This window comes from Salvelinus sp. IW2-2015, linkage group LG11 (assembly GCF_002910315.2).
Source record: "Salvelinus sp. IW2-2015 linkage group LG11, ASM291031v2, whole genome shotgun sequence".
Lineage (NCBI taxonomy): Eukaryota > Metazoa > Chordata > Actinopteri > Salmoniformes > Salmonidae > Salvelinus > Salvelinus sp. IW2-2015.
This window is the reverse complement of record NC_036851.1, coordinates 23673532-23696971: the sequence shown is the minus strand read 5'-3', so window position 1 is coordinate 23696971 and position 23440 is coordinate 23673532. Positions and strand designations below refer to the sequence as shown.

The 23440-nt window shown below is 45.5% G+C and overlaps 1 protein-coding gene and 1 pseudogene across 2 annotated transcripts in view; one reads left to right on the top strand and one right to left on the bottom strand.

Moving 5' to 3' along the window:
- Positions 1-2110, top strand: part of LOC111970578 (voltage-gated potassium channel subunit beta-2-like) — a 105515-nt pseudogene extending 103405 nt beyond the window's left edge.
- Positions 2111-10900: 8790 nt separating this feature from the next.
- Positions 10901-23440, bottom strand: part of LOC111970008 (multiple epidermal growth factor-like domains protein 6) — a 78069-nt gene continuing 65529 nt past the window's right edge. The window contains exons 10-38 of one of the 2 annotated variants that reach the window (XM_023996480.2): positions 23261-23398; positions 21869-21991; positions 21471-21593; positions 21114-21290; positions 20575-20706; positions 20288-20416; positions 20056-20184; positions 19798-19932; positions 19545-19679; positions 19304-19429; positions 19077-19208; positions 18569-18697; positions 18320-18451; positions 18048-18176; positions 17752-17880; positions 17461-17589; positions 17187-17315; positions 16258-16386; positions 15955-16083; positions 15726-15854; positions 15358-15489; positions 15024-15152; positions 14775-14903; positions 14463-14591; positions 14185-14313; positions 13731-13859; positions 13459-13587; positions 13191-13319; positions 10901-12914 (exon numbers count right to left, since the gene is read on the bottom strand). In XM_023996480.2, the coding sequence (XP_023852248.1) occupies positions 12817-12914; positions 13191-13319; positions 13459-13587; positions 13731-13859; positions 14185-14313; positions 14463-14591; positions 14775-14903; positions 15024-15152; positions 15358-15489; positions 15726-15854; positions 15955-16083; positions 16258-16386; positions 17187-17315; positions 17461-17589; positions 17752-17880; positions 18048-18176; positions 18320-18451; positions 18569-18697; positions 19077-19208; positions 19304-19429; positions 19545-19679; positions 19798-19932; positions 20056-20184; positions 20288-20416; positions 20575-20706; positions 21114-21290; positions 21471-21593; positions 21869-21991; positions 23261-23398 (3776 nt within the window). In that variant the 3' untranslated portion in view covers positions 10901-12816. The remainder of the gene's footprint in view (positions 12915-13190; positions 13320-13458; positions 13588-13730; positions 13860-14184; positions 14314-14462; positions 14592-14774; positions 14904-15023; positions 15153-15357; positions 15490-15725; positions 15855-15954; positions 16084-16257; positions 16387-17186; positions 17316-17460; positions 17590-17751; positions 17881-18047; positions 18177-18319; positions 18452-18568; positions 18698-19076; positions 19209-19303; positions 19430-19544; positions 19680-19797; positions 19933-20055; positions 20185-20287; positions 20417-20574; positions 20707-21113; positions 21291-21470; positions 21594-21868; positions 21992-23260; positions 23399-23440) is intronic. The other variant, XM_023996481.2, reaches the window with a different exon arrangement.

Here is a 23440-nt window from a genome sequence, read left to right as displayed (position 1 = left end):
CACGGAAGTCTAGGTAGCTGCACGGCAGTCTCGGTGCTACTTCGCGCCCGCGCGCAGTTTAGAAGGAACATTGGTCTTAACCCTGTGCAGTTAAGGAAACCAGTTCTCCTTCTCGCTATGAAGCTGATTTTCTCCTGCGTAGTGTTGATTCATATGTTGTGCTGTTGATTCCTGGATAGTGTTTAAACATTCCAGGAACTTTCAATAAATTCGTAGGTTTTCCCGAAATCCCGGTTGGAGGGTCCCTGGAATTAGGAGGGAATAAGCAGGGAATCCGGCATACAACCAGGATTTATGGAAAACCATGGAAATGATTGAAATTCCTGCAATTTTGCAACCCTATTCCTGATTAACAATGGTGTGGATGGCTGATCAGTCACTGAAAGCTTGCTTGTTCCTGATCTGTCACTGTTTCAATCATTGGATCACATAGGAAATGAAATCCCTGTATCAAGGTTGCTTTTTTAGCCTATTGAAAAATATGTACATTCATAGATTTTCATAATACACATTGTCTTGGTATTTAGAATTAATTATGCACAATCTTAACAAGAATGAGACATGTATTTACATCCTAAAACATATGTGCGTGTGTTTGTACTGTACTGTATGTGTGTGAAACGTGAGAGATGAGCCAGAGTTGACCAGGTTGAGATGAGAGAGAGTGGGGGGCCTCCTCATCTCTGCCTGCTGGGGCTGTACAGTAAAAGAAGACTACAGTAGAGTTACAATGTTGACAACCAGGTCCTGGTCTACCAAGCAGAGTCACGTGTTTAAAAGCAGGCCCTGGCCGACACAGGTGGTGCAGTGCATCAGTGTTGGGCAGGGCTGTGTTTTTGAGCAGGTGTGCTGTGTTTCAACAGGGCTACCAGTGGTTGAAGGACAAGATCTTGAGCGAGGAGGGCCGGCGTCAGCAGGCGAAGTTGAAAGAGCTGCAGGCAATCGCGGAGCGGCTGGGCTGCACTCTGCCCCAGCTCGCCATCGGTACGCCGACACACACTGCCGCTCTCTCTCTTTCTGTCCGTCTGTCCGTTCCTCGTCCCTCTGCCTCTCGCTTGATTCGCGCCCAGATGGTCACTGCCAGTCAGGCGGCTAACCAGAGGGTTTTCAGCTGTTGTAGTGTGTGTGTGTGTGTGTGTGTGTGTGTGTGTGTGTGTGTGTGTGTGTGTGTGTGTGTGTGTGTGTGTGTGTGTGTGTGTGTGTGTGTGTGTGTGTGTGTGTGTGTGTGTGTGTGTGTGTGTGTGTGTGTGTGTGTGTGTGTGTGTGTGTGTGTGTGCGCATGAGATAGAGAATGTTTGTCTGTATTATGTTGTATGTCTGTTTGTGGCAAACTAGTTCTTCTTCCTAAATCCAAACCCGCTTTATCAAGCCAGGGGTAATAACTTGCTATTGATTTTGTTTGTTAGTTTACTGTTTCGTGGTGTGTATCTATATACGACGAGGAAGTTTCTCTTTTCCCCAAGTCAGCAGTTACATGGAATGCCAGACATAAATCCAGTGAGTGGCCCATATTGATTTACAGTCGAACGGGGAGAGGGGGAATGAGCCTGTAGACAGATTCCCAGCCCCATGGAGAGCTATTAAAGTGTCGCAGATGAGAGAGAGACTGGGTAAATCTAGGCCTACACAACACCTCACTCTGCATATCAAGGCGCATTTTATACCCGACCTGTAATGCAGTGTCATAGATTAGGTTTCACGGCCCATTAGCAGACAGCTAGTACACTGTAGCTCCCAATCACTATAAATCCCTGTGGCACTGCCACAAACAGCCTGGACAGAGTTATGTCCGAAGACCACCATTTTACGTCACCCGGGAGCAGTGGTATTAAGTAACTAAGTGAAAATACTTTTAAGTACTACTTAAGTCGTTTTTTTGGGGTATCTGTACTTTACTATTCATATTTTTGACTACTTTTACTTCACTACATTCCTACAGAAAATAATGTACTTTTTACTCCATACATTTTCCCTGAAACCCAAAAGTACATTTCAAATGCTTAGCAGGACAGGAAAATGTTCAGTATCAAGAGAATGCACAGTCATCTCTACTGCCTCTGATCTGGCGGACTCACTTAACACAAATGTTTCATTTGTAAATTATGTCTGAGTGTGCTCCTAGCTATCTGTAAAAAAAAAGATATATATATATATACTTGTGCTGTCTGGTTTGCTAAATATAAGGAATTTGAAATGATTCATAGCATTTGCTTTTGATACTAAAGTATATTTAAAACCTTATACTTTTACTCAGGGTAGCCTAGTATTTTACTGGGTGATTTATTTATTATTAAGGTATATTTACTTTTATTCAACTTTGACAATTTGATACTTTTTCCACCACTGCCCGGGAGTCTCTACATTGGAAAAATATAAAGATTAAATACACATTAGGCCTCTTAGCTTGACCCGTTTAGTTACCCAAAGCCTGCTATTTTACACAGTTGATAGCCTAGCTTTGCAGCTGTCATACGGTAAAGTAGCAGTGTGACTTCATAGAGGATGTTGGCCAGGCCAGTGAGTGAATAATCTCTCATCTGTTAGACAGTTCCATGTAGACTACTACAGCCATCCCATCCTGACCTGAGGAAACCTTGGTTGTCATATGAAATCCTGTAGGGTCAGACCTGTTTCTGGAAGTGGACTCTGTCTCATCTTCACCGCGGTGTCTGGAGGTTCTAATCCCACACTGACAGTGTTTGTACCTCACAGCAGAGGTTTGAACACACTGGCACAAAGTCTCAATGCAGTAGTACACTCTTCCTCTTATACAGTATCAAATATCCCACAACTAGATTAGCAAACACAGTGGGGTTATGTTTTAGGTGTGTAGGGTTAGGTATTGTGTGTTTGTGTGAGTACTGTATGTGGGGTGCATGTGCTTAGTAGTTATATTTTTTGAAGAGACATTAGGTGTTTGTTACGTGTATGATGCAGTGTTATACCTGTACTGTTGAGGGTGTGTGTGGGTGTGTGTGTGTGGTGTGTGTGTGTGTGTGTGTGTGTGTGTGTGTGTGTGGTGTGTGTGTTGTGTGTGTGTGTGTGTGTGTGTGTGTGCTGTGTGTGTGTGTGTGTGTGTGTTGTATATGCGTGGGTAGCAGGGTTGTGTGTTTGCCATGATGGGGGGTGCATTGCTGTTAACGTCCTACAGCGTCGTCGTTGCCTACGGAACGAGGGGGGTGAGCCTCGTTACTCTTGGGGAGTCACACCGACCAGTGATGGAGAATATAGCGCAATAAGTGAGAACACAGTGAGGGTCCGTGAGAAAGTGAGGATCAGGTGAGAATACAGGAGGTCCAGGTGTAGGGTGGTGTTGGTGCGGCGTGGGAATGGTGAGTGTCTCGCGCAAGACGACAGCGTGCAGATTTGCATAATTGTCAATGAGTATTGATATTGAATCAAACACATTTTAATTGGTTCAAATGCCATCTCTCCCTGTCCTATAATCTATAATAGGAATTGTTCTTGTTTTTGTCTTTCCTGGAAAGAGCGCTGCCTCCTCGGCCAGTCAGTTTTGTTGTGTAATATGCTTGGATGCTTTACTGTACAAGTTAATAGGTCAGCAGGAGTATCAATCACACGGATCCATTTGGTCTAGCTTGCCGGCGCTGCTACTTTGCTAGATAAGATTTCTCATTTAATGGGATTTTCAAACCATCAAGGGTTTTTATGTTCTTTCATACATTATGTCTGGCTTGAGATAAATTGTTTTCCATTTCCTAGTATGTGCAGTGTGTGTGTGTGTGTGTGTGTGTGTGTGTGTGTGTGTGTGTGTGTGTGTGGTGGTTGTGTGGGTGTGTGTGTGTGTGTGTGTGTTGTGTGTGTGTGTGTGTGTGTGTTGTGTGTGGTGTGTGTGTGTGTGTTGTGTTGTGTGTTGTGGTGTGTGTGGGTGTGTGTGTTTGTTGTTTTACTAGCTTTGGTGGGGACCAGAGGTCCTCACAAGGATAGTAAAATAAGGACATTTCGTCGGTCCCCACAAAGAATAGGGCTATTTTAGGTTTAAGGGTTAGGTTTATGGTTAGGGTTACAATTAGGCTCAGGGATTAGTGTTAGGTTAGGGGTTTGGAGTTAAGATTAGTTTTAGGTTAGGGGTTTGGAGTTAAGATTAGGGTTAAATTAAAGGTTTATGGTTAGCGGTTAGGGAAAATAGGATTTTGAATGGGAATCAATTGTTTGTTCCCCACATGGATAGTAAAACCAATATGGGCATGGGAACTCTGTGCATTTGATATTTTGTTTACAAATGTTATGCCCACATTACCAGGGGCAACATAGTATACAATATACATACGGTACAAAGTCTGTGCAATCTATACACGTGAACCAATACCTCTTGCCTTCTGTTTCCTTCAATGCATCTGTAATTTCTCCTGCAGGTTCTTCCCAAACTATCCTCCTCAATCACACACGAGGTCGATAGCATCCTGGGGAACAAGCCGTACAGTAAAAAGGACTACCGTTCCTAACGCACCACCACGCCAGCCAGCAGGGCTGCTCCAGGGCTGCTGCAGCGCCAAGCCCCACCTTTGCCTGATCCTCCGTTTGCTTGAGCTTTTACTGAATTAGACCCCGGCGCATGAGTCTGACCCTGCCTCAGCCACCCTGGGGAGCATCATGTAGACTTACAGAGACAAGAAAAGGATGAAGAAATAGAGAGAGATGGTCACATCTGCAGGGAAGGAAGGACAGATAGAAGAAATATGTATTCTAAAAACTGAAGAAAAAATAAGTTTAAAAAAACATGCTTGCTTGGCAGCCAGATATTTCTTTTTTTTGCATTTGTTTCTCTAAATACTGAATGCATACCAATGGATTTAAGTTTATACAAATATACAACAAAAACTCTGTTGCACATGTATAGACACACATTCATTTTTTGGGAGTTCTGTTTAATATGTACATCACAGTTTCTCTGAAACAGGTGTTAATTTGTGTAATCTACATATTATCAGTGTACCAGCCTCCTCGCAGGCAGAACAATCAGCACTTTACTATTGTACAGTTCAGTCATTGAGAGGTTGTAGAATACGTGAGAGGATGAAATAACTAAACCATATCACACACGGTGAGTCATTGCACTGTAGGATCTCCTCCCCTGTTCCCCTTAGTCAGTCTGGTCTCCACAGTGCTGGTTCATAACAGACTGTTATTTGACAATAGTCCCTGGCCAACGGAAACACTAGTTGGTTTAAGTGCCAGCCCTTCCTGCCCAATAGGAGTGAAAGCTCAGGGATCGGAAAAGTATTTAATGTCCATGTCTTTCTTTCATGTGTGGACACCTGATGGGGACCTGTCCACTGTCAAACCAGGGACATTTTCACGTGGCTTTGAGCCAAAGATATTCTAACATCTTTCAACGCCACATCTAAGTGGGTGTGGCTTGTTGGAAGAGTATATCAACCGTCTTAAAGCGTATACTATCCAGCTTATTACCTATTGACTCTCTTCACATGTACAGTATAATCACTTGACCATGCTGTTCTATGCTTATACCCACATACACAGTACACATACATTGTACACTCCTCTACTTAGGGAATGATATGTTGATTTTCAGAAGGCAGATAATAATCTATACATTTTCAATAATCATATACATTGCACCCTGAAGACATCTGCCGCTGCCCTCGTATTCACTCTCTAGCTGTTAGGTCCTCTCTTACTGTGAGACAAAGCGCAAAGTGGATAGCATGTGATACGTCCTCCATGCATGAGCCTTCGTCCAACAGCCTATGGGGATTATTCAGACCAAGCAAAGTCATGGTTACAAGAGTAAACTAACACGTGTAAATATAAGGAATACTCACTCCTCTTTCATAACTCATTCTCTGGTTCAATGAGTTCAGTTTTCTAGTACTGTAGGTCAAGGTCACGCGTTCAATAAAAACTTGCAGTATCTTTTTTACAATCAGGGTCAAGTCTTAATGCTATGTATGTTTTTGTAGGTATTTGATAGTTTTTTAATGCAATACTATCAAGTAAATGTTGAAATGTATCTTTCATGCAAACATTTTTATTAGTGCTTGGTAATTGAGTCACAGCCAGTTAACATATTTTGGGTAGGTATATGCAAACCTGCGTAATATGCAGTTCTTTAGTGATAATCCATTAATGTAACATATCTGATAAAGTTCTTAGCTGACTATATCAAGACCAATTTTGGAATCATTTGATGCAATATTTCATAATGAAAATACTGATAATACAAAGAGATGTCCGGTAAAAGAGTTACGTGGTAACGAAGTTATAAACATGCAAAATAGCATATTGCAGTAATATGATCTCTGGATCGATATTTCTAGGACAATTTCCTGATTGAATATGTGTCATGGAGCCATATGGGAGTCATAAAATGAATCAAAATCATGTAAGGTAAGTATTGTTTCATTTCTGGACAGCTGTGACTCCATCACCAAGCACTAATCAATATTTTGCATGAAAGATATATTTGAACAATTACTTGTTAATATTGCATTAAAGCACTAACAAATACCTACAAATGCATATATAGCATTAAGATTTGGCCCTGATTATAAAAATATATTTTTTATAGTGGGAGTGTGACTCCGTTACCCTCCGCAAGGCCTTGCCCTTGTGTCATTGGATTGAAGGGATGTCAATCACGGAGGGGCTATGCTTCGCCTGTCAAATTGAAAGGTGACAAGAATGAGGGGATATTGAATTACAAAATCTTTTTGCTTATTAAACTACGTACAAATATCATTTTTTTTTGTTATTTAAATGTTTTTAGGTTGAATACTTAAAAAATATATATATAAATTAAATCCATGAAATCATTTTTACACATTTAACCTTTGAAAATAATGTACAAATCATTAACTAAAAAGGATAATAATGTTCTAATGTACATATTGGAGATGTAATTTGCTGTAGAAAAAAAGGGAATACAGTCATGCTTGATTTTGTACAATGTAACACTCATGTTTAAACCATCATAACTTTAGATAGGATACAGTTACATACATAATGAAGTGTGCTCTAGAAACTACACAAAGTCCTTTATCATTATATATATATACCATCAAGTAACTTTTATTTTTTTATGTAGATGCTAACCATGGTGTGACCTGGCCCTGTAGTGTCAGTGAGTAGGACAAAACTGCAATGATGAGTGAAGTGTAGATGCTTCTCAGGCAAAGTGAAGAGGAGATTTGGAGAATCAGAATAAGTGAGGTGTGTATATGTGGCTAACGCCTCGGGTCAGACAACAAGTAATTGGCATAGATACAGATTCAAAGTGTGTGTGTGTGTGTGTGGAGGGGAAACAAATCTTTCTAGCGTCTGTTAAATGTAAACTGTACATTTTGATTTGTCTGGTACTATGTCTTGAGGGAATTAGTGGCAAAAGCCAATGTCCCATAAAAAAACTGTTTCATAATGTATCATGATTTTCTGTCTTACTGTCTTTCAGCAGGGTAATGAGCGAAATGACCGGAAATCATGCAGCAGAAATGTTTCATAAAATAAAGAGCTCAAAGGCACTGTCACAAGGATTTTTTCCCTAGACATATTTGGTGGTCTTTGTCACACTATCAATTCAATGTCACACGTACATGCACAGAGCTGTGCACTGATTTGTCTGGTGATAACTGTGATGGTGTTGAATGTAGCTCCATCTCGCCCCCAGGGCTGTGCTGTAGAGAGAGAGGCTGTGCTGTAGAGAGAGACTGTGCTGTAAAGAGAGAGGCTGCGCTGTAGTGGAGAGGCTGTGCTGTAGAGAGAGAGGCTGTGCTGTAGAGAGAGAGACTGCGCTGTAGAGAGAGAGACTGCCCTGTAGAGAGAGGCTGTGCTGTAGAGAGAGAGGCTGCGCTGTAGAGAGAGAGGCTGTGCTGTAGAGAGAGGCTGCGCTGTAGAGAGAGAGACTGCGCTGTCGAGAGGCTGTGCTGTAAAGAGAGAGGAGGCCTTGCTGTAGAGAGAGAGAGGCTGTGCTGTACGAGAAAGAGGCTGCGCTGTAGAGAGAGAGAGGCTGTGCTGTAGAGAAAGAGGCCTGCCCTTAGAGAGAGATGGCGCTGCGCTGTAGAGAGAGAGAGGCTGCGTTGTGTAGAGAGAGAGGCTGTGCTGTAGAGAAAGAACTGCGGCAAGAGCCCTGTAGAGAGAGAGGCTGCTGGCTGTAGAGAAGAGGCTGCGTTGTGTACGAGAGAGAGACTGAGCTGTAGAGAAGACAGCTGCGCTGTAGAGAGAGAAACTGTGCTGTAGAGAGAGAACCGCCTGTAGAGACGAGAGACTGCGCTGTAGAGAGAGAAACTGTGCTGTAGAGAAGACTGCGCTGTAGAGAGAGACTGCTCTGTAGAGAGAGAGGCTGAGCTGTGTAGAGAGAGAGACGTGCGTAGAGAGAGAGACTGTGCTGTAGAGAGAGAGCTGAGCTGTAGAGAGAGACTGGCTGTAGAGAGAAACTGCGCTGTAGAGAGAGAGACTGCGCTGTAGAGAGAAGCTGCGCGTAGAGAGAGAGACTGCGGTAGAGAGAGAGACTGCGCTGTAGAGAGAAGCTGCGCTGTAGAGAGAGAGACTGGCTGTAGAGAGAAGCTGCGCTGTAGAGAGAAGCTGCGCTGTAGAGAGAGAGGCTGCGCTGTAGAGAGAGAGACTGCGAGAGAGAAGTCGCTGTAGAGAGAGAGACTGCGCTGTAGAGAGAACTGCGCTGTAAGAGAAGCGCGTGTAGAGAGAGAGAGCTGCGCTGTAGAGAAGACGGCCGCTGTAGAGAGAGAGCTGCGCTGTAGAGAGAAGCTCGCGCTGTAGGAGAGAGACTGGCTGTAGAGAGAGAACTGCGCTGTAGAGAAGAGAAGACTGCGCTGTAAGAGAGAGAAACTGCGCTGTAGAGAGACTGCGCTGTAGAGAGACTGGCGTGTAGAGAGACTGCGCTGTAGAGAGAAGCTGCGCTGTAGAGAGAAGCTGCCGCTGTAGAGAGAAGCTGCGCTGTAGAACTGAGAGACTGCGCTATAGAGAGAGAGACTGCGCTGTAGAGAGAAAACTGCGCTGTAGAGAGAGAGGCTGCGCTGTAGAGAGAGAGACTGCTGTAGAGAGAAGCTGCGCTGTAGAGAGAGAGACTGCGCTGTAGAGAGAGACTGCGCTGTAGAGAGAAGCTGCGCTGTAGAGAGAAACTGCGCTGTAGAGAGAGAAACTGCGCTGTAAGAGAGAGGCTGCGCTGTAGAGAGGAGGCTGCGCTATAGAGAGAGAGACTGCGCTTATAGAGAGAGAGGCTGCGCTGTAGAGAGAGAAACTGCGCTGTAGAGAGAGGCTGCCGGTAGAGAGAGAAACGTGCGCTGTAGAGAGAGGCGCCGTAGAGAGAGAAACTGCGCTGTAGAGAGTGGCTAGAGAGGGCGGTGCTGTAGAGAGAGGCTGGCTGTAGAGAGAGGCGTGCTGTAGAGAGAGAAGCTGGCGCTGTAAGAAGAAGCTGCGCTGTAGAGAGAAGCTGCGCTTGTAGAAGAGAAGCTGCGCTGTAGAGAGAGAAACTGCGCTGTAGAGAGAGAACTGCGCTGTAAGAGAGAGAACTGCGCTGTAGAGAGAGAGACTGTGCTGTAGAGAGAGAACTGCGCTGTAGGAGAAGAGACTGCGCTGTAAGAGAGAAACTGCGCTGTAGAGAGAGAAACTGGCGTGAGAGAACTGCGCTAGAGAGACTGCGCTGTAGAGAGACTGCGCTGTAGAGAGAAGCTGCGCTGTAGAGAGAAGCTGCGCTGTAGAGAGAACTGCGCTGTAGAGAGAGAGACTGCGCTATAGAGAGAGAGACTGCGCTGTAGAGAGAAACTGCGCTGTAGGAGAGAGAAACTGCACTGTAGAGAGAGCAGACTGCGCTGTAGGAGAGAGAGGCTGCGCTGTAGAGAGAGAGACTGCTGTAGAGAGAAGCTGCGCGTAGAGAGAGAGGACTGCGCTGTAGAGAGAGACTGCGCTGTAGAGAGAAGCTGCGCTGTAGAGAGAGAACTGCGCTGTAGAGAGAGAAACTGCGCTGTAGAGAGAGAGGCTGCGCTGTAGAGAGAGAGGCTGCGCGGTAGAGAGAGACTGCGCTGTAGAGAGAGAGGCTGCGCTGTAGAGAGAGAAAACTGCGCTGTAGAGAGAGGCTCCGTAGAGAGAGAAACTGCGCTGTAAGAGAGAGGCTGCCCTGAGAGAGAGAAACTGCGCTGTAGAGAGAGTGCTGTGCTGTAGAGAGAGGCGTGCGTAAGACGAGGCTGTGCTGTAGAGAGAGGCTGCGGCTGTAAGAGAGAAGCTGCGCTGTAGAGAGAAAGCCGCGTAGAGAGAGAGGCTCGCGCTGTAGAGAGAGAAACTGCGCTGTAGAGAGAGAGAACTCGCTGTAAGAGAGAGAGAACCGCGCGTAGAGCGAGAGAGGCTGCGCTGTAGAGAGAGAGGCTGCGCTGTAGAGAGAGAGGCTGCGCTGTAGAGAGAGAGACTGCGCTGTAGAGAGAGGCTGCGCTGTAGAGAGAGAGACTGCGCTGTAGAGAGAGAAGCTGCGTTGTAGAGAGAGAGGCTGCGCTGTACAGCGTGATGAGCACCACAGAGCTCCTCTATTTACTGGACCACTCTGGCACCACACCATGGCAACACAACAGCGTGTGAAGTGCACTCTTGGAAGAGCTTGCTCCTTATTGACATAGTGGATAATGCTAGACAAGCAGTGTGGGGGATTTTATAAGAATTTGAGGTGTGTGAGTCAGGCTGTTTAGTGAGTAGACTCATCGTTGCAGGGTCTCTTGTCTCCCTGTCCAGTGTTGCCCTATGACAGCCTCCCTTCGCACAGCCACTGTTCCATACATATCATAGTATTGATGTTACTATCAGCTCAGAAACCTTTGAAACCAGCCCTGTAGATGAATGATGCTCATCTCACAGAATGCTGTATGTTAGAGATTATTTTTGTATGTTCTGGCCTTTAACGTAGAAGAAGCAGAAGAGGGAGAATAAAAGTGTCTTTTTATTTTCATTTTCAACATGCTGCATTTTCCTCTTAATATTGTATCAGTGTAAAGATAGACAAAAATAAGCTATTTATTTGTATTGTGTATGAATTGTGCAGAAGGCTCTCAAATGAATGCAATGGCAGACTACCTTCTCTCAGTGATGATGCCCTAGCTAGTCATCTCCTGTATGTACATAGTTTGACCTTTATATTTATGGTTGTGGTCACCTCTGCCTTTTCTTTCTTTTCATTTGCAGGCATTGCTAAGTGCACTGTGCTTCAATCTGAATTTAGACAAGATGTACAGCTTCGTCTTTAATGAAATGACAATGAAAAAATAAGAATGTAAAAACAGTTCCCTGTGTTTGACTTTTTCATTCATTGATTGTTTTTGTTATTTTACGGGTTATTAACTAGGTGTCCAGATTAGAAAATCCTCTTCACTCCAGTCCTAGACAGTATACACTTACTGTATAAAATATAAATACTGTATATGTAAGAGCACTTTATACACAAAAACCAAAAAGGTACTGTTTACCATGACTGGGCTGAGCCCACTGTCTGCTCAAGTTATATTGTGTCTCCTGAATCATTGTGCAATCCAATGGGGTGAACTCTAAACTTTGAGGATATGAATCAGAATCGCCCACGCAAACATACTTTAGTAAACAAAAATGTACTGACCAATATGTAGATAATATACTGTCTTCTGGTCAACATATAGTGGATTAAAGCGCCATAGCACCAACATTTTTATAACAAGTCGCTTCATATAAAGTACAGAATATCAAACATAACTTTATGGTATTCACTGCAAATAGACATCACAATATTATACTGGATTGGAAATATCATTGAAAGCGCTTTTTCAGGTGCTCAAATCACTTTACATTGTCTGATAGGAATCACCTCACACTACTACTGGGTTATGTTGGCTCTGATGGCTCATTCAGAAGGACAGATTCAAATAATGAATCATTTACAGTATATGATGTAGAAGTGATGGGATTTGTATAATAATGCCACATGTATACTGTTTATCCACATATTCCATGAACATTTCTGGGGGAAATGACAAAAACCAAAGCATAAAACACTACAGAATTGCCAAGTATACAAATCAAATACAGACAATAGTATAGCATTGCATAGTATACAAAACAAATATCAAGTACAGTAGTGAGTCGGTGAATCTCTGAAATAAAAATGAGTGTTAGTGTTGGACGTTCAGCAACTGTCGCCAAACACATCTCCTATATCCCGCGTGGTTTGTCCAGGACGGGAGTGTGCAGAGGAGGCTGTAGTGGGGAGATCTAGGGCTCTATTCAATCTGTATCGCGGAAATTCAGCATTACAGCTTGATTTGAATTTAAAGGCAATGTTCCTGCTTTAGCAGACACTGCATTCAAGGTAAACACTGCAGATGTCGGCCCAATAGGTCATTACCTTTAAATTGAACGCTTCAACGACACACAATGAATAGAGCTCCTAGTCCTGGTAACCACTGTCCGCCCTCTAACTACCAGAAAGGGGGTCACAACATAGCGTACCTCATCACTGATGAGTCAGGCCATGCCTGAGTGGGAGATGCACATGTATACAGTATGCACATGAACACAAACAATGAAAGCCCTGCACAGTTCACAGCATACACACACACCAAAGCATTATCCACCCTAGAGCAAACACTGAGAACATTTCTCCTTAGAGTCCATTTCTCCATCTGTCATCCAGCTCCTGTGGGTGCAGCAGTATCCTGTCCCGTTGGGGTGTGTATGTCTGAAATAATAATATCCACCCTTTTAATTCAGTTTGGCTTCAGCGAAGCTTGTGCTGCTGCCTCAGCCTCTTACAGTCAGAGGCTCATTGGTGATTGGAGCCTCCGACCAAAAAGGGGCGCTATAACGCGTTGTCTAGATGTGCGTTATCCTCCCTCCTGCTTCTGTAGGGGAGGCGTGGAGGCCCACCTGAGGACACACCCACACAGAGGGGGAGGAGCTGTCAGTCGACCCTGTATCTCAGCACACAAGACACACTCATTACAGACAAACAACAACACAACCAGAACCACCAACGGAGGAAATGTGTAACCTCAATGTGTTCAACCTCCCTACAGACAAAACCAAGTGTCAGCACTAAAACAAGTTGTTTCTTTTCTAACTCAGGGGAAACGTTCAGCTCCAGTCAACCTTTCTCTCCAGTCCAGCTTCATTACAGCCCTGTCACCAGATACACTATGCCTGCTGCGGTGAGGGCAGTGTGGTGTGTGTTAGTCACTCATCACTACCTTCCTGACAGGTGAGTCCGATCCAGCTGTTGAGACAGGTGCAGCGGCCGTTGCGATGGTCACAGTGAGCCGCGTTGTAACACACACAGCTCTCTGTGCAGTCTGGCCCGTAGCGGTTTGCTTTGCAGGCTGACAACAAAAACACACACACACACATAGGTAAGACGATACCTCATTAGACACCAGAACATAATTAGAAAAAGCCTCTTAAACAGATCGCCACCTGAGGTACCATCACATAGAACATTCTGATGCCCCTCAGTCTTACCAATGTCACACCTGGGTCCAGTCTTGCCTGAGGTGCACAGACACCTGCCACTCACAGGGTCACAGGGCGTGCCCTCCTCACAGTCACATGACTTGGCACAGTTCACACCAAACGTGCCCTGTTGACACTCTGAAAACAGACGTGGGGTAAGAGCAACACCCTATTTAGAATGAATAAATCCTGTCTGAAGGCCTACATTTCAAACTACATAAAAGTCATCATCATCTACTAGATACCATCAGCTCAGTAACTACATAAGGCAGAGATCTCACCTCTGTGACAGCGGGAGCCATGGTACCCTGGAGGACAGACACAGAACCCAGTGGAGGGGTTGCAGGACGCCTTGTTCAGACAGTTACACTGGAGTTGGCACAGAGGGCCATGGAGACCAGGGGGGCATGCTGAGGACAGGGGCAGGACACTTTAGATACAGTATGAAAGACACTTCTACTACTTGCAAGCTTCCTTTTTTGTGCTTTCATTTCGAGATTTGCTAAGCGCAATTATGTCTATGTCCAGTTCGGAGGAGCGCTGTGCGAGCTGGTGAGACAATACAATAACCTTGTAGGCCAGTGTCTTTCAATGCTGTGTGACGTGGTGCTGTGTTGTGGTGTGTGGTGTGTCTGTGTGCGTTGTTGTGTGTGTGTGTGTGTGTGTGTGTGTGTGTGTGTGTGTGTGTGTGCGTGCGTGCGTGCGTGTGCGCGCGCGCGCGTGTGTGTCACTCGCCATGTTCACACTGATGTCCGTAGTATCCTGGACCACACTGGCAGGTTCCAGTCACCCTGTCACAGGTGCCATTGTTCCAGCAGTCACACTTCAGCTGGCAGTTACCTCCAAATGTCCCCGGAGGACATTCTATCACACAAACAGACAGACAGACACAGAGAGGCAGCATAACTACAGTGTACCATCTTCTGAATGAAAACCAGCACTGAGAGTTGAGTTATTACGTTCATAGCTATTTCCTGTGATTTTGTAAAGGTGCACTGTACAGTATCTCTCACCTGTGTCACAGTGAGCCCCAGTCCAGCCCAGACCACAGGTACAGCTTCCAGAGACAGAGTCACACAGTCCTCCGTTACTGCAGTTACAGAGGATAGCACAGTCCTCTCCAAACCAACCAGGAGCACAGCCTGCCAATACACAGATATTACACATAACAAATACACACATACTACAAACATAGTTCAAACACACACATATATTACAAACCTTTAACTTATAGACAGATAGAGACGCAAACAATCCTATTTGTGTTGTAAAAATACTTCCACACATAGTGATCTGTTCAACTCGATTCATTAGAGAAAACCTACCTTGTCCACAGTCCTCTCCTCTTTGCCCAGGGCTGCAATGACATCTACCAGTGACAGGATCATTCTGTGCCCCCTCTCCACACAGTGTCACGTGGGCACAGTCCTGCCCATAACGACCAGCTGGGCATGCTGTCAACAGGGTACAGGAGATTAAGGACAATGGTTTTTCTAATATTACTTCAGAAGCTATGATTGTTGTGGAGGTGTTACATGTTATTCAGTGCTATAAAAAGCTGAATATAAACTCACTGATGTTGCAGTGTGCTCCGATGAACCCTGCTGTGCATTCACAGGTGCCAGAGGTGGAGCTGCACTTCCCACTGTTCTGACACTGGCACTCTCGCTCACAGTCGGGACCATACCAACCTTTCTGACACTCTGGGTACCCAAAACACATACCAAACGGTTTTAAGATAGAGTAATGACATCCCCTTTGGAAGGTTATGAAGGTGTCATTACCAACAGAGGGGGGTAGTGTACAATACATACCCTGGTTACATTTAGGGTACAATACCAACAGAGGGTACAATACATACCCTGGTTACATTTAGGGTACAATACCAACAGAGGGTACAATACATACCCTGGTTACATTTAGGACCTTGGAAGCCTGGGGCGCAGTAACACAACCCAGTCACTGGGTGGCAGAGCTGGTTGGTCTCAGAACACTGGCACACCTGGTTACAGTTGAGTCCATATGTCCCTGACAGACAGGCTGGTGGTGCAGACAGACCGACAGACAAACAGACAGACAGACGAGGTAAGCAACATGAAAAGCGAGACATTACAGCTGAAAGTCCAGACTGACAGTTTTTATTTTTTTATTTTACCCTTATTTTACCAGGTAACTTGACTGAGAACATATTCTAATTTTATAGCAATAGTTACAGGGGGATGAATGAGCCAATTGGAAGCTGAAGACATGGGCTGAGAGGTTTGTACAGGACTCACTCTGTTCACAGCCATTGCCAGTGAGTCCAGGGGGACAGCCACACTCCCCAGAGACATGGTGACAGGAAGTACCCTGGGGACAGGTACAGCGTTGCACACAGCCCTTGCCATAGGTTCCAGGTAAACAGGCTGGTGGTAAAAAGGAGGGAGAGTCAAAATCCTAAACAGGTATGGCTAAAAATACTTTCAGGGATAATAGAAAACGTTGTTATCATTAAACGTAGGCTACCTTTATCACAGTGGGGTTCCCTCCAACCTGGTGGACAGAGGCAGTGCCCAGTAACGTGGTGACAGGGGGCTATATGCTCACACTGACAACTCTCCTCACAGCCAGCTCCAAACAGGCCTGACCCACAGGCTGCAGTGGAGGAAAAGGACAGAGGAGGAACTCAGAGACTGGATGTGACAACAACCTTCACTCACAAAAGGGCGCTGTGTTGAAGGTACAGCAGAAACCTGTGAATTAATTCACCTCACAACATTGATGATGACAAAGACAGTATATGTCCACTTCTCTGTCACTCTTTCTCACCTTTTTCACAGCGCTCTCCGACCCAGCCAGGACCACAGTTGCACTGGCCCGTCTGTCTGTCGCAGTGGCCCCCGTTCTCACACTGACACTGCTGCTGGCAGTCGGCCCCGAACCGCCCTGATACACACTCTGAAGCGCCAACGCACCAACGCACCAACCCACAGAGACATGGCAGGAAAGAACACAGGACATCGCATGTCAGAGCAGGCTAACATAGAAACCTATGGTGTTTCTGCTGAGGACGGCAATACCTTCTCCAAACCCTGTGGTTTGACTTAGCAGAAAGTTGGCACTAGGTGGTAATTAACCACTGAGTGGCTAGGTAACACCGCACCGGCAGCAGCATTAGAGGTTCCCTGTGCCTAGAGTAGGATGGTGAGTTTGGCATGGAGAACCTGTTGAGAAGTTTATATGGGCGCTGTGGGAGGATAGTGTGTGATGTAGAGTACATTGGGGTGGTGAACTGCAGCGTCTGTGTGGAGTCTAGAGTGAGACGGTTACAGGGTAGACAGGAGACTGTGGGGTCTAGCAGACTGTCTGCGGTCTGAGGGGCAGCTCTGTCTCACAGACAGCCAGGGAACACCACCAGTCAAAAACAAATGAGTTAAACCAGGACAAATTAGGACTGAGACTAATTTGATTCCTGAATACAGTAAAACAAACCACAGGCCACTGTTCTAAATGGTTTCTAGCATTTAAGGTAATGTTATCCTTAAGCACGCTGTCGAGACCCCTTCAGTCAGAGCCTTAATGGTTTTCCAGTGCCTGCATTTCTAGTAGAGCTGGTACTGAATGAGGATCATCCTGATTGGATAATGCTTTAGGTAAACAATCCCAGTGATATAGGTCTGAATAAGCCATGAGTAAGTAGGGTTAGCTAGGTTAATGGTGACTCTAAGCGTCTCTATGGCTCTTTCAGTACCACTCACCTAGCCCGCAGGCTGCGCCCATCCACCCGTTGGCACAGGTACATTGCCCATTGATTCGGTCACATTTGGCTCCATTCTGACACAGGCAGTGCTGACGGCAGTCTGCCCCATAGAAGCCCACTGGGCATTCTGGGGGGAAATGGTAGACCCATTATCACTACATTATGGTTTCTCTGTACAGAACTCATTCACTAACCTCTGTTCAAAGCGGTTGGACTCAAGCAATATTATTGTGCATAGCTTGTTAGGAGTACTACTCTAGTTCCACACTCACCCTGTGAGCAGCTGGGCCCTGTCCAGCCAGGTGTACAGACACACTGCCCACTTGCCGGGTGGCAGTTGCCATTGTTATGGCAACCGCAGGTTTGGTTACAGCCCTCCCCATAGAAACCAGCCGGGCATGCTGCAAGGCAAAGATAAGAAACTGTTTACTTCCAAAGAATCAATCATCAATCACACCAATGCAAAACACATATATGTAATATGTCTGATATTTGAAATTGTTTCTATTGCACAGGGTGCATACTGGACAGGCTCTTTGAAGCGTGGGATGTCCAATACTCACTCAGTTTGCAGATGGGACCGATCCAACCAGCTGGACACACACACGTCCCAGTGACATGGTTGCAGTGACCTCCATTCAGACAGACACACTTCTCCTGGCAGTCTGCCCCATAGAAGCCCTGGGGACAGGCTAAACAAACACACAGAGCCTTTACATCTCAGCAAACAATACAGCAGAATAACCCAATGATTCCAATAGGCTAATTGTACTGGATTATAGATACAGTTCAGGCTATGGTACGGTTATATAGTTTGGGTTGTAGGTTACGTTTTAGGGAGTTTGGGAGGTTCTCTTACGTTTCTCACAGAAGGTTCCAGTCCAGCCCACCAGGCAGGTGCATGCTCCACTGACATGGTCACATGACCCCTTGTTGTCACACTGGCAGTGATGCCGACAGCCCAGACCAAAAGACCCCACTGGACACTCTGAGACACAGAGAAGACACAACTACAGCAGGGCTTGACAGCGACATGCTCTGAGACAGTACTGCAACTGCACAATAGCAATTTAAGAATTCAGACCGAAAAGAAACAACCTACGAACAGATATTTTGCTTGAGGACTCATACCTTCATGGCATTGTGTCCCTGTGTAGCCGGCCTCACAGTTACACTGGCCCGTCACTGCGTCACAGCTCCCATCCCCATTCTTACAGTCACATTTCTCAGCACAGTCCACTCCCCAGCGCCCAGAGTCACAGGCTGCCATGGAAACAAACAAACAGGAGACATTTTAATGAAATAGTTTAGATTCAGTGAGAGTAAGCTATTTTTTATTTCTTTGGATTTATTTGAGACTCAATGCCACACCCACTCTACCTTTCCTGCAGTTATGTCCTGCCCAGCCAGGGTTACAAGTACAACGGCCCGTGACAGGGTGGCAGCGCCCGCTGTTTTCACACACGCAGCGCAGCTGGCATCCAACACCAAACCGTCCTGTTGGACATGCTACAGCACACACAGACACATGATAAAGCACTGTGAGCCAGAGAGTCACACACCCTCTACGTACAAACTGTAAACACACATATTGCAATACCATACAGTTTCCATGACACTGGTTGAAATGACATAGAAACATCAAAAGGCATTTAACAAGAAATCCGTTGGTTATACAGGAAGAATATGTATCCGTCTGTGAAAACATGGTTTACGACATGTCTGTGCCTCAGACAGAGGAGAATGTGGTGTGGTTGGTGTTTTCATGACCCACTAGAAAGGCCTGCTCATCATGCATTTAACATCTCTTTCTAAAATTAGACCAAAACTACCACAAACTACCACAAATCTTCGATCACAGTTCTACCATTGATTCGCTCAAACTCACAGTTCTGACAGAGCCTGCCCATGTACCCAGGAGGACAGGAACAGGTTCCGTTGTGTTTGTCACACACTCCTCCATTCTCACAGACTGGACAGGCCTCACGGCAGCCCGCGCCCCAGGAACCCTCCACACACACTGCAGCACACAGCAAGAGCAAGAGTATGTGTTAGCGTCATCATCATTATCACAATGTTATGAATACTATAGTATCACCAGGTTTTTTCCCTTACAATTCTCACAGCGTTTTCCTGATGTTCCAGCAGGACACTGACACTGGCCGCTCACTCTGTCACATGGAGCCCCTGAGCAGTCACAGGCCTGAGGGCAGCCTGGCCCAAACCTCCCCTCTGGACAGGCTAGAGGAGAGGACAGAGACAGTGGTAGTCTTCCTAAAAGAAGCCACATTCAGTACTGTAAACTGACCAACATGACATGAAATGCCTATCCCATGGGACCAACAGGACAGCCTACCTTGATCACAGGTGTCTCCACGGAGACCAGCCGGGCACAGACGTTGGCACTTCCCAGTCACATGATCACAAGACAGTCCAAGCGGGCACTCACACTTGTTCTCACAGCCTGGGCCAAACGTGCCTGGGTCACACTCTGAGGTGGGAGGGGGTGGACGTGATCAGGCATCACTCAGAGTTAAACACATAGAGCACTACAGCACTGCTGGAGATACTGTAGATAAGAACTTTTGGTCCCAGCAGCCAGCACTGACCTTCCCTGCATGCATTGCCTTGCCAACCGGGCTTGCAGACGCAGGTGCCATGGCGACGGTGACACTCTAGAGTGTTCTGTTGGACACAATGACACTCCTCTGAACAGCCCGGTCCAAAGGCCCACTTGGGACATGCTGGATAGGGAAGGAGGGAGATAACATGTAGAATACTGAATAAGAACTGAATGAATAAGGTGAGTGATGAATATGAGTAGAGGTGGAAGGTGAGATGTGCGGGGTCAACAGTGAGTGACTCACGTAGATGGCAGAACCTCCCGTAGAGTCCAGGGTCACACAGACAGGCTCCGTAGGTGCGGTGGCAGCGCCCGTTACAGGCACAGTTACACTTCTTATTGCACTGTTTCCCATAGAAGCCCTTAGGACAGCCTACAGACAATAAAGCATTATTATCAGACAACTGAACTTTTCAATAGAGTGAATAACTGAGAGAGTGTTTTTGTACCGTATATGTTAACCAGTAGTTACTCACCATCCTGGCACATGTCTCCACTGACGCCAGGTGGGCAGCGACAGTTCCCATTAACAGGATCACAGGTGGCTCCGTTCATACACTTACAGGGAAATGAGCAGTTCTTGCCAAAGGATCCTTCAGGACAAGCTGTTAGTATAGGATAGAATAAAAGTGTATATATGTATCCATAATACAGAGATGTGCTGTTCCACAGAAAAACACACATACATAAGATTGATAATGTACAGTGTTGTGAGTGCAGTTTGTTTACAGTCTGTATGTGTTTGCTGTGAGCAGATACTGACTCTGGTTGCAAATGAGGCCTGTCCATCCATCGGGACAGTGACATCCATCTCTCCCTGGGCCACACAGCCCTCCGTTAGAGCAGTCCTCACAGGTCAGACTGCAGTCATGGCCAAACGTGTTGTTCAGACACACTGCATACGAGACAAAGACATTATTGATTATCACATTTCAGAACAATATCTGTTTGTGGTTAGGGATTTGCCATCTTCAACTACATTCTTCCTAGCACAGCAACCCCAGTGAGAACACCTTAAATACTACAATACTGATTACTGTTTTCACATTAATACATCAAGGAACAACACAAAACAGATCCCAAGGCTCTCTGCCACAACCCCCTGCCACAGTCTATAAGCTTCCCCATTACTACCCAGGTGTGTAAAATAAAATCTGCTAACCAATTTACCACCTGCTGTGGGGTATTTCATTGCCCAGTAACTAGTAATTAAATAAGGAGGTCTAACGGCTTACCTCCTGTTGCTCAGACACAGAGCTAATCAGATACAGGACCATAGTGTGTTAGTGTTCAGAGGCTCACCAAATTTCTCTGCCAACATGCTCTCAGCCAGCAGCTCTCCAGCGTCGTCATCCTCATAGTCATCATAGCGCTCCAGGGGCTGGTTGTAGTCCTGCAGCAGGGTGAGCTGAGGCTGAGGCAGGGGCCCCACGGCATCCTGGCCACCACTATACAGGGCCTCAACTGTATTCTCCAGTGCTGCAGAAAGAGAGAGAGAGAGAGAGAGAGAGAGAGAGAGAGAGGGAGGAGATTAAGAGAGCAAGAGAGAGAGAGAGCCAGAGAGGGAGGAGATTGTATAAGGGTAAAAGGTCTAAGTGGGACATGATGATGGTGGTGTGGCTCTAAGCAACAACATCTCATTTGATTGGTGGAACTCACGTTCACAGGAGTGTCGGTCCTCGTCCAGACGAAAGCCTCGGCGGCAGAAACACTGGAAGGAGCCGGCGGTGTTCTGGCACGTGTGATCACAGCCACCGTTAGCCGCCAGACATTCATCCACATCTACACAACACACAGTCCAGTCACTTTACAAAAACACTGCTCCTCAGTCAGGTAAATTGATATAAATAGCCAAAATCACTGACATTTAGCACTGAATCAATGTTCTTATGTAATAAACAATGTACAGCAAACCAAAAAATACAAACATGATTCTAATATTACAGCCTCATATATACACATATTAGTTCAACTGGAAGCAATCCAGGTTCAACAATTATTGTATAATGAGTGCCCCACTAAATCACTATCCTGAGGTTTTAGAGGGGAGAACATACCATCACAGCTACATCCGTCTGAGTTGAGGCGGTACCCCGCTGTGCAGTAGCACTCATAGCCCCCAGGATAGTTGGTACAGTCCTGCTCGCAGCAGGAGCTTCCCTCTCCACACTCGTCCAGGTCTGCCAAACAAAACACACAATAAAAAGCATCACAGGGAGAATCATGATATTGGGATATGTTTTGTCTAAAACTGATCTGAAGGGTTGAGGTTAGTCTCAAGACTGGTAAAGGTTAATCTCTAGACTGACTGGTAAAAGGTTAGTCCCTAGACTGAATGGTAAGTGTTAATCTCTAGACTGACTGGTAAAGGTCAGTCTCTAGACTGAATGGTAAACGTTAGTCTCTAGACTGACTGCTAAAAGGTTAGTCCCTAGACTGAATGGTAAAGGTCAGTCTCTAGACTGAATGGTAAAGGTTAATCTCTAGACTGACTGTAAAGGTCAGTCTCTAGACTGAATGGTAACGTTAGTCTCTAGACTGACTGGTAAAAGGTTAGTCCCTAGACTGAATGGTAAAGGTTAGTCTATAGACTGATCTGAGCTGAATGTTAAAGCTAAGTCTCTAGACTGAATGGTAAACGTTAGTCTATAGACTGACTGGTAAAGGTCAGTCTCTAGACTGAATGGTAAAGGTTAGTCTCTAGACTGATCTGAGCTGAATGTTAAAGCTAAGTCTCTAGACTGAATGGTAAAGGTTAGTCTCTAGACTGATCTGAGCTGAATGTTAAAGCTAAGTCTCTAGACTGAATGTGTAAAGGTTAGTCTCTAGACTGATCTGAGCTGAATGTTAAAGCTAAGTCTCTAGACTGAATGGTAAATGTTAGTCTCTAGACTGACTGGTAAAGGTTAGTCTCTAGACTGATCTGACTGAATGTTAAAGCTAAGTCTCTAGACTGAATGGTAAAGGTTAGTCCTCTAGACTGATCTGAGCTGAATGTTAAAGCTAAGTCTCTAGACTGAATGGTAAAGGTTAGTCTCTAAACTGCCTGGTAAGGTTGATCTCTAGACTGAATGGTAAAGGTTAGTCTCTGGACTGATAGTAAAAGTTAGTCTCTGGACTGATCTGAGCTGATGTTAAAGCTAAGTCTCTAGACTGAATGGTAAGGTTAGTCTCTAGACTGAATGGTAAAGGTTAGTCTCTGGACTGATCTGAGCTGAATGTTAAGCTAAGTCTCTAGACTGAATGGTAAGGTTAGTCTCTAGACTGAATGGTAAGGTTAGTCTCTAGACTGAAATGTGAAGGTTAAGTCTCTATGACTGAATGGTGAAGGTTGTCCTGACTGAATGGTAAAGGTTAGTCTCTAGACTGAATGGTAAAGGTTAGTCTCTAGACTGAATGGTAAAGGTTAGTCTCTAGACTGAATGGTGAAGGTTAGTCTCTAGACTGACCAACACAGGTCTTGAGGTCCTCCTCCAGTCGGTAACCCTGGTTACAGCTACAGACAGGGCCGCCGGTGGAGTGCTGGCAGTGATGGGAGCAGCCTCCGGTGTTGCTCTCACAGCTGTTGACGATCTCCATCTCAATTCCTGTCACACAGAAACACATGAGATGACACTCCAATTACTTCT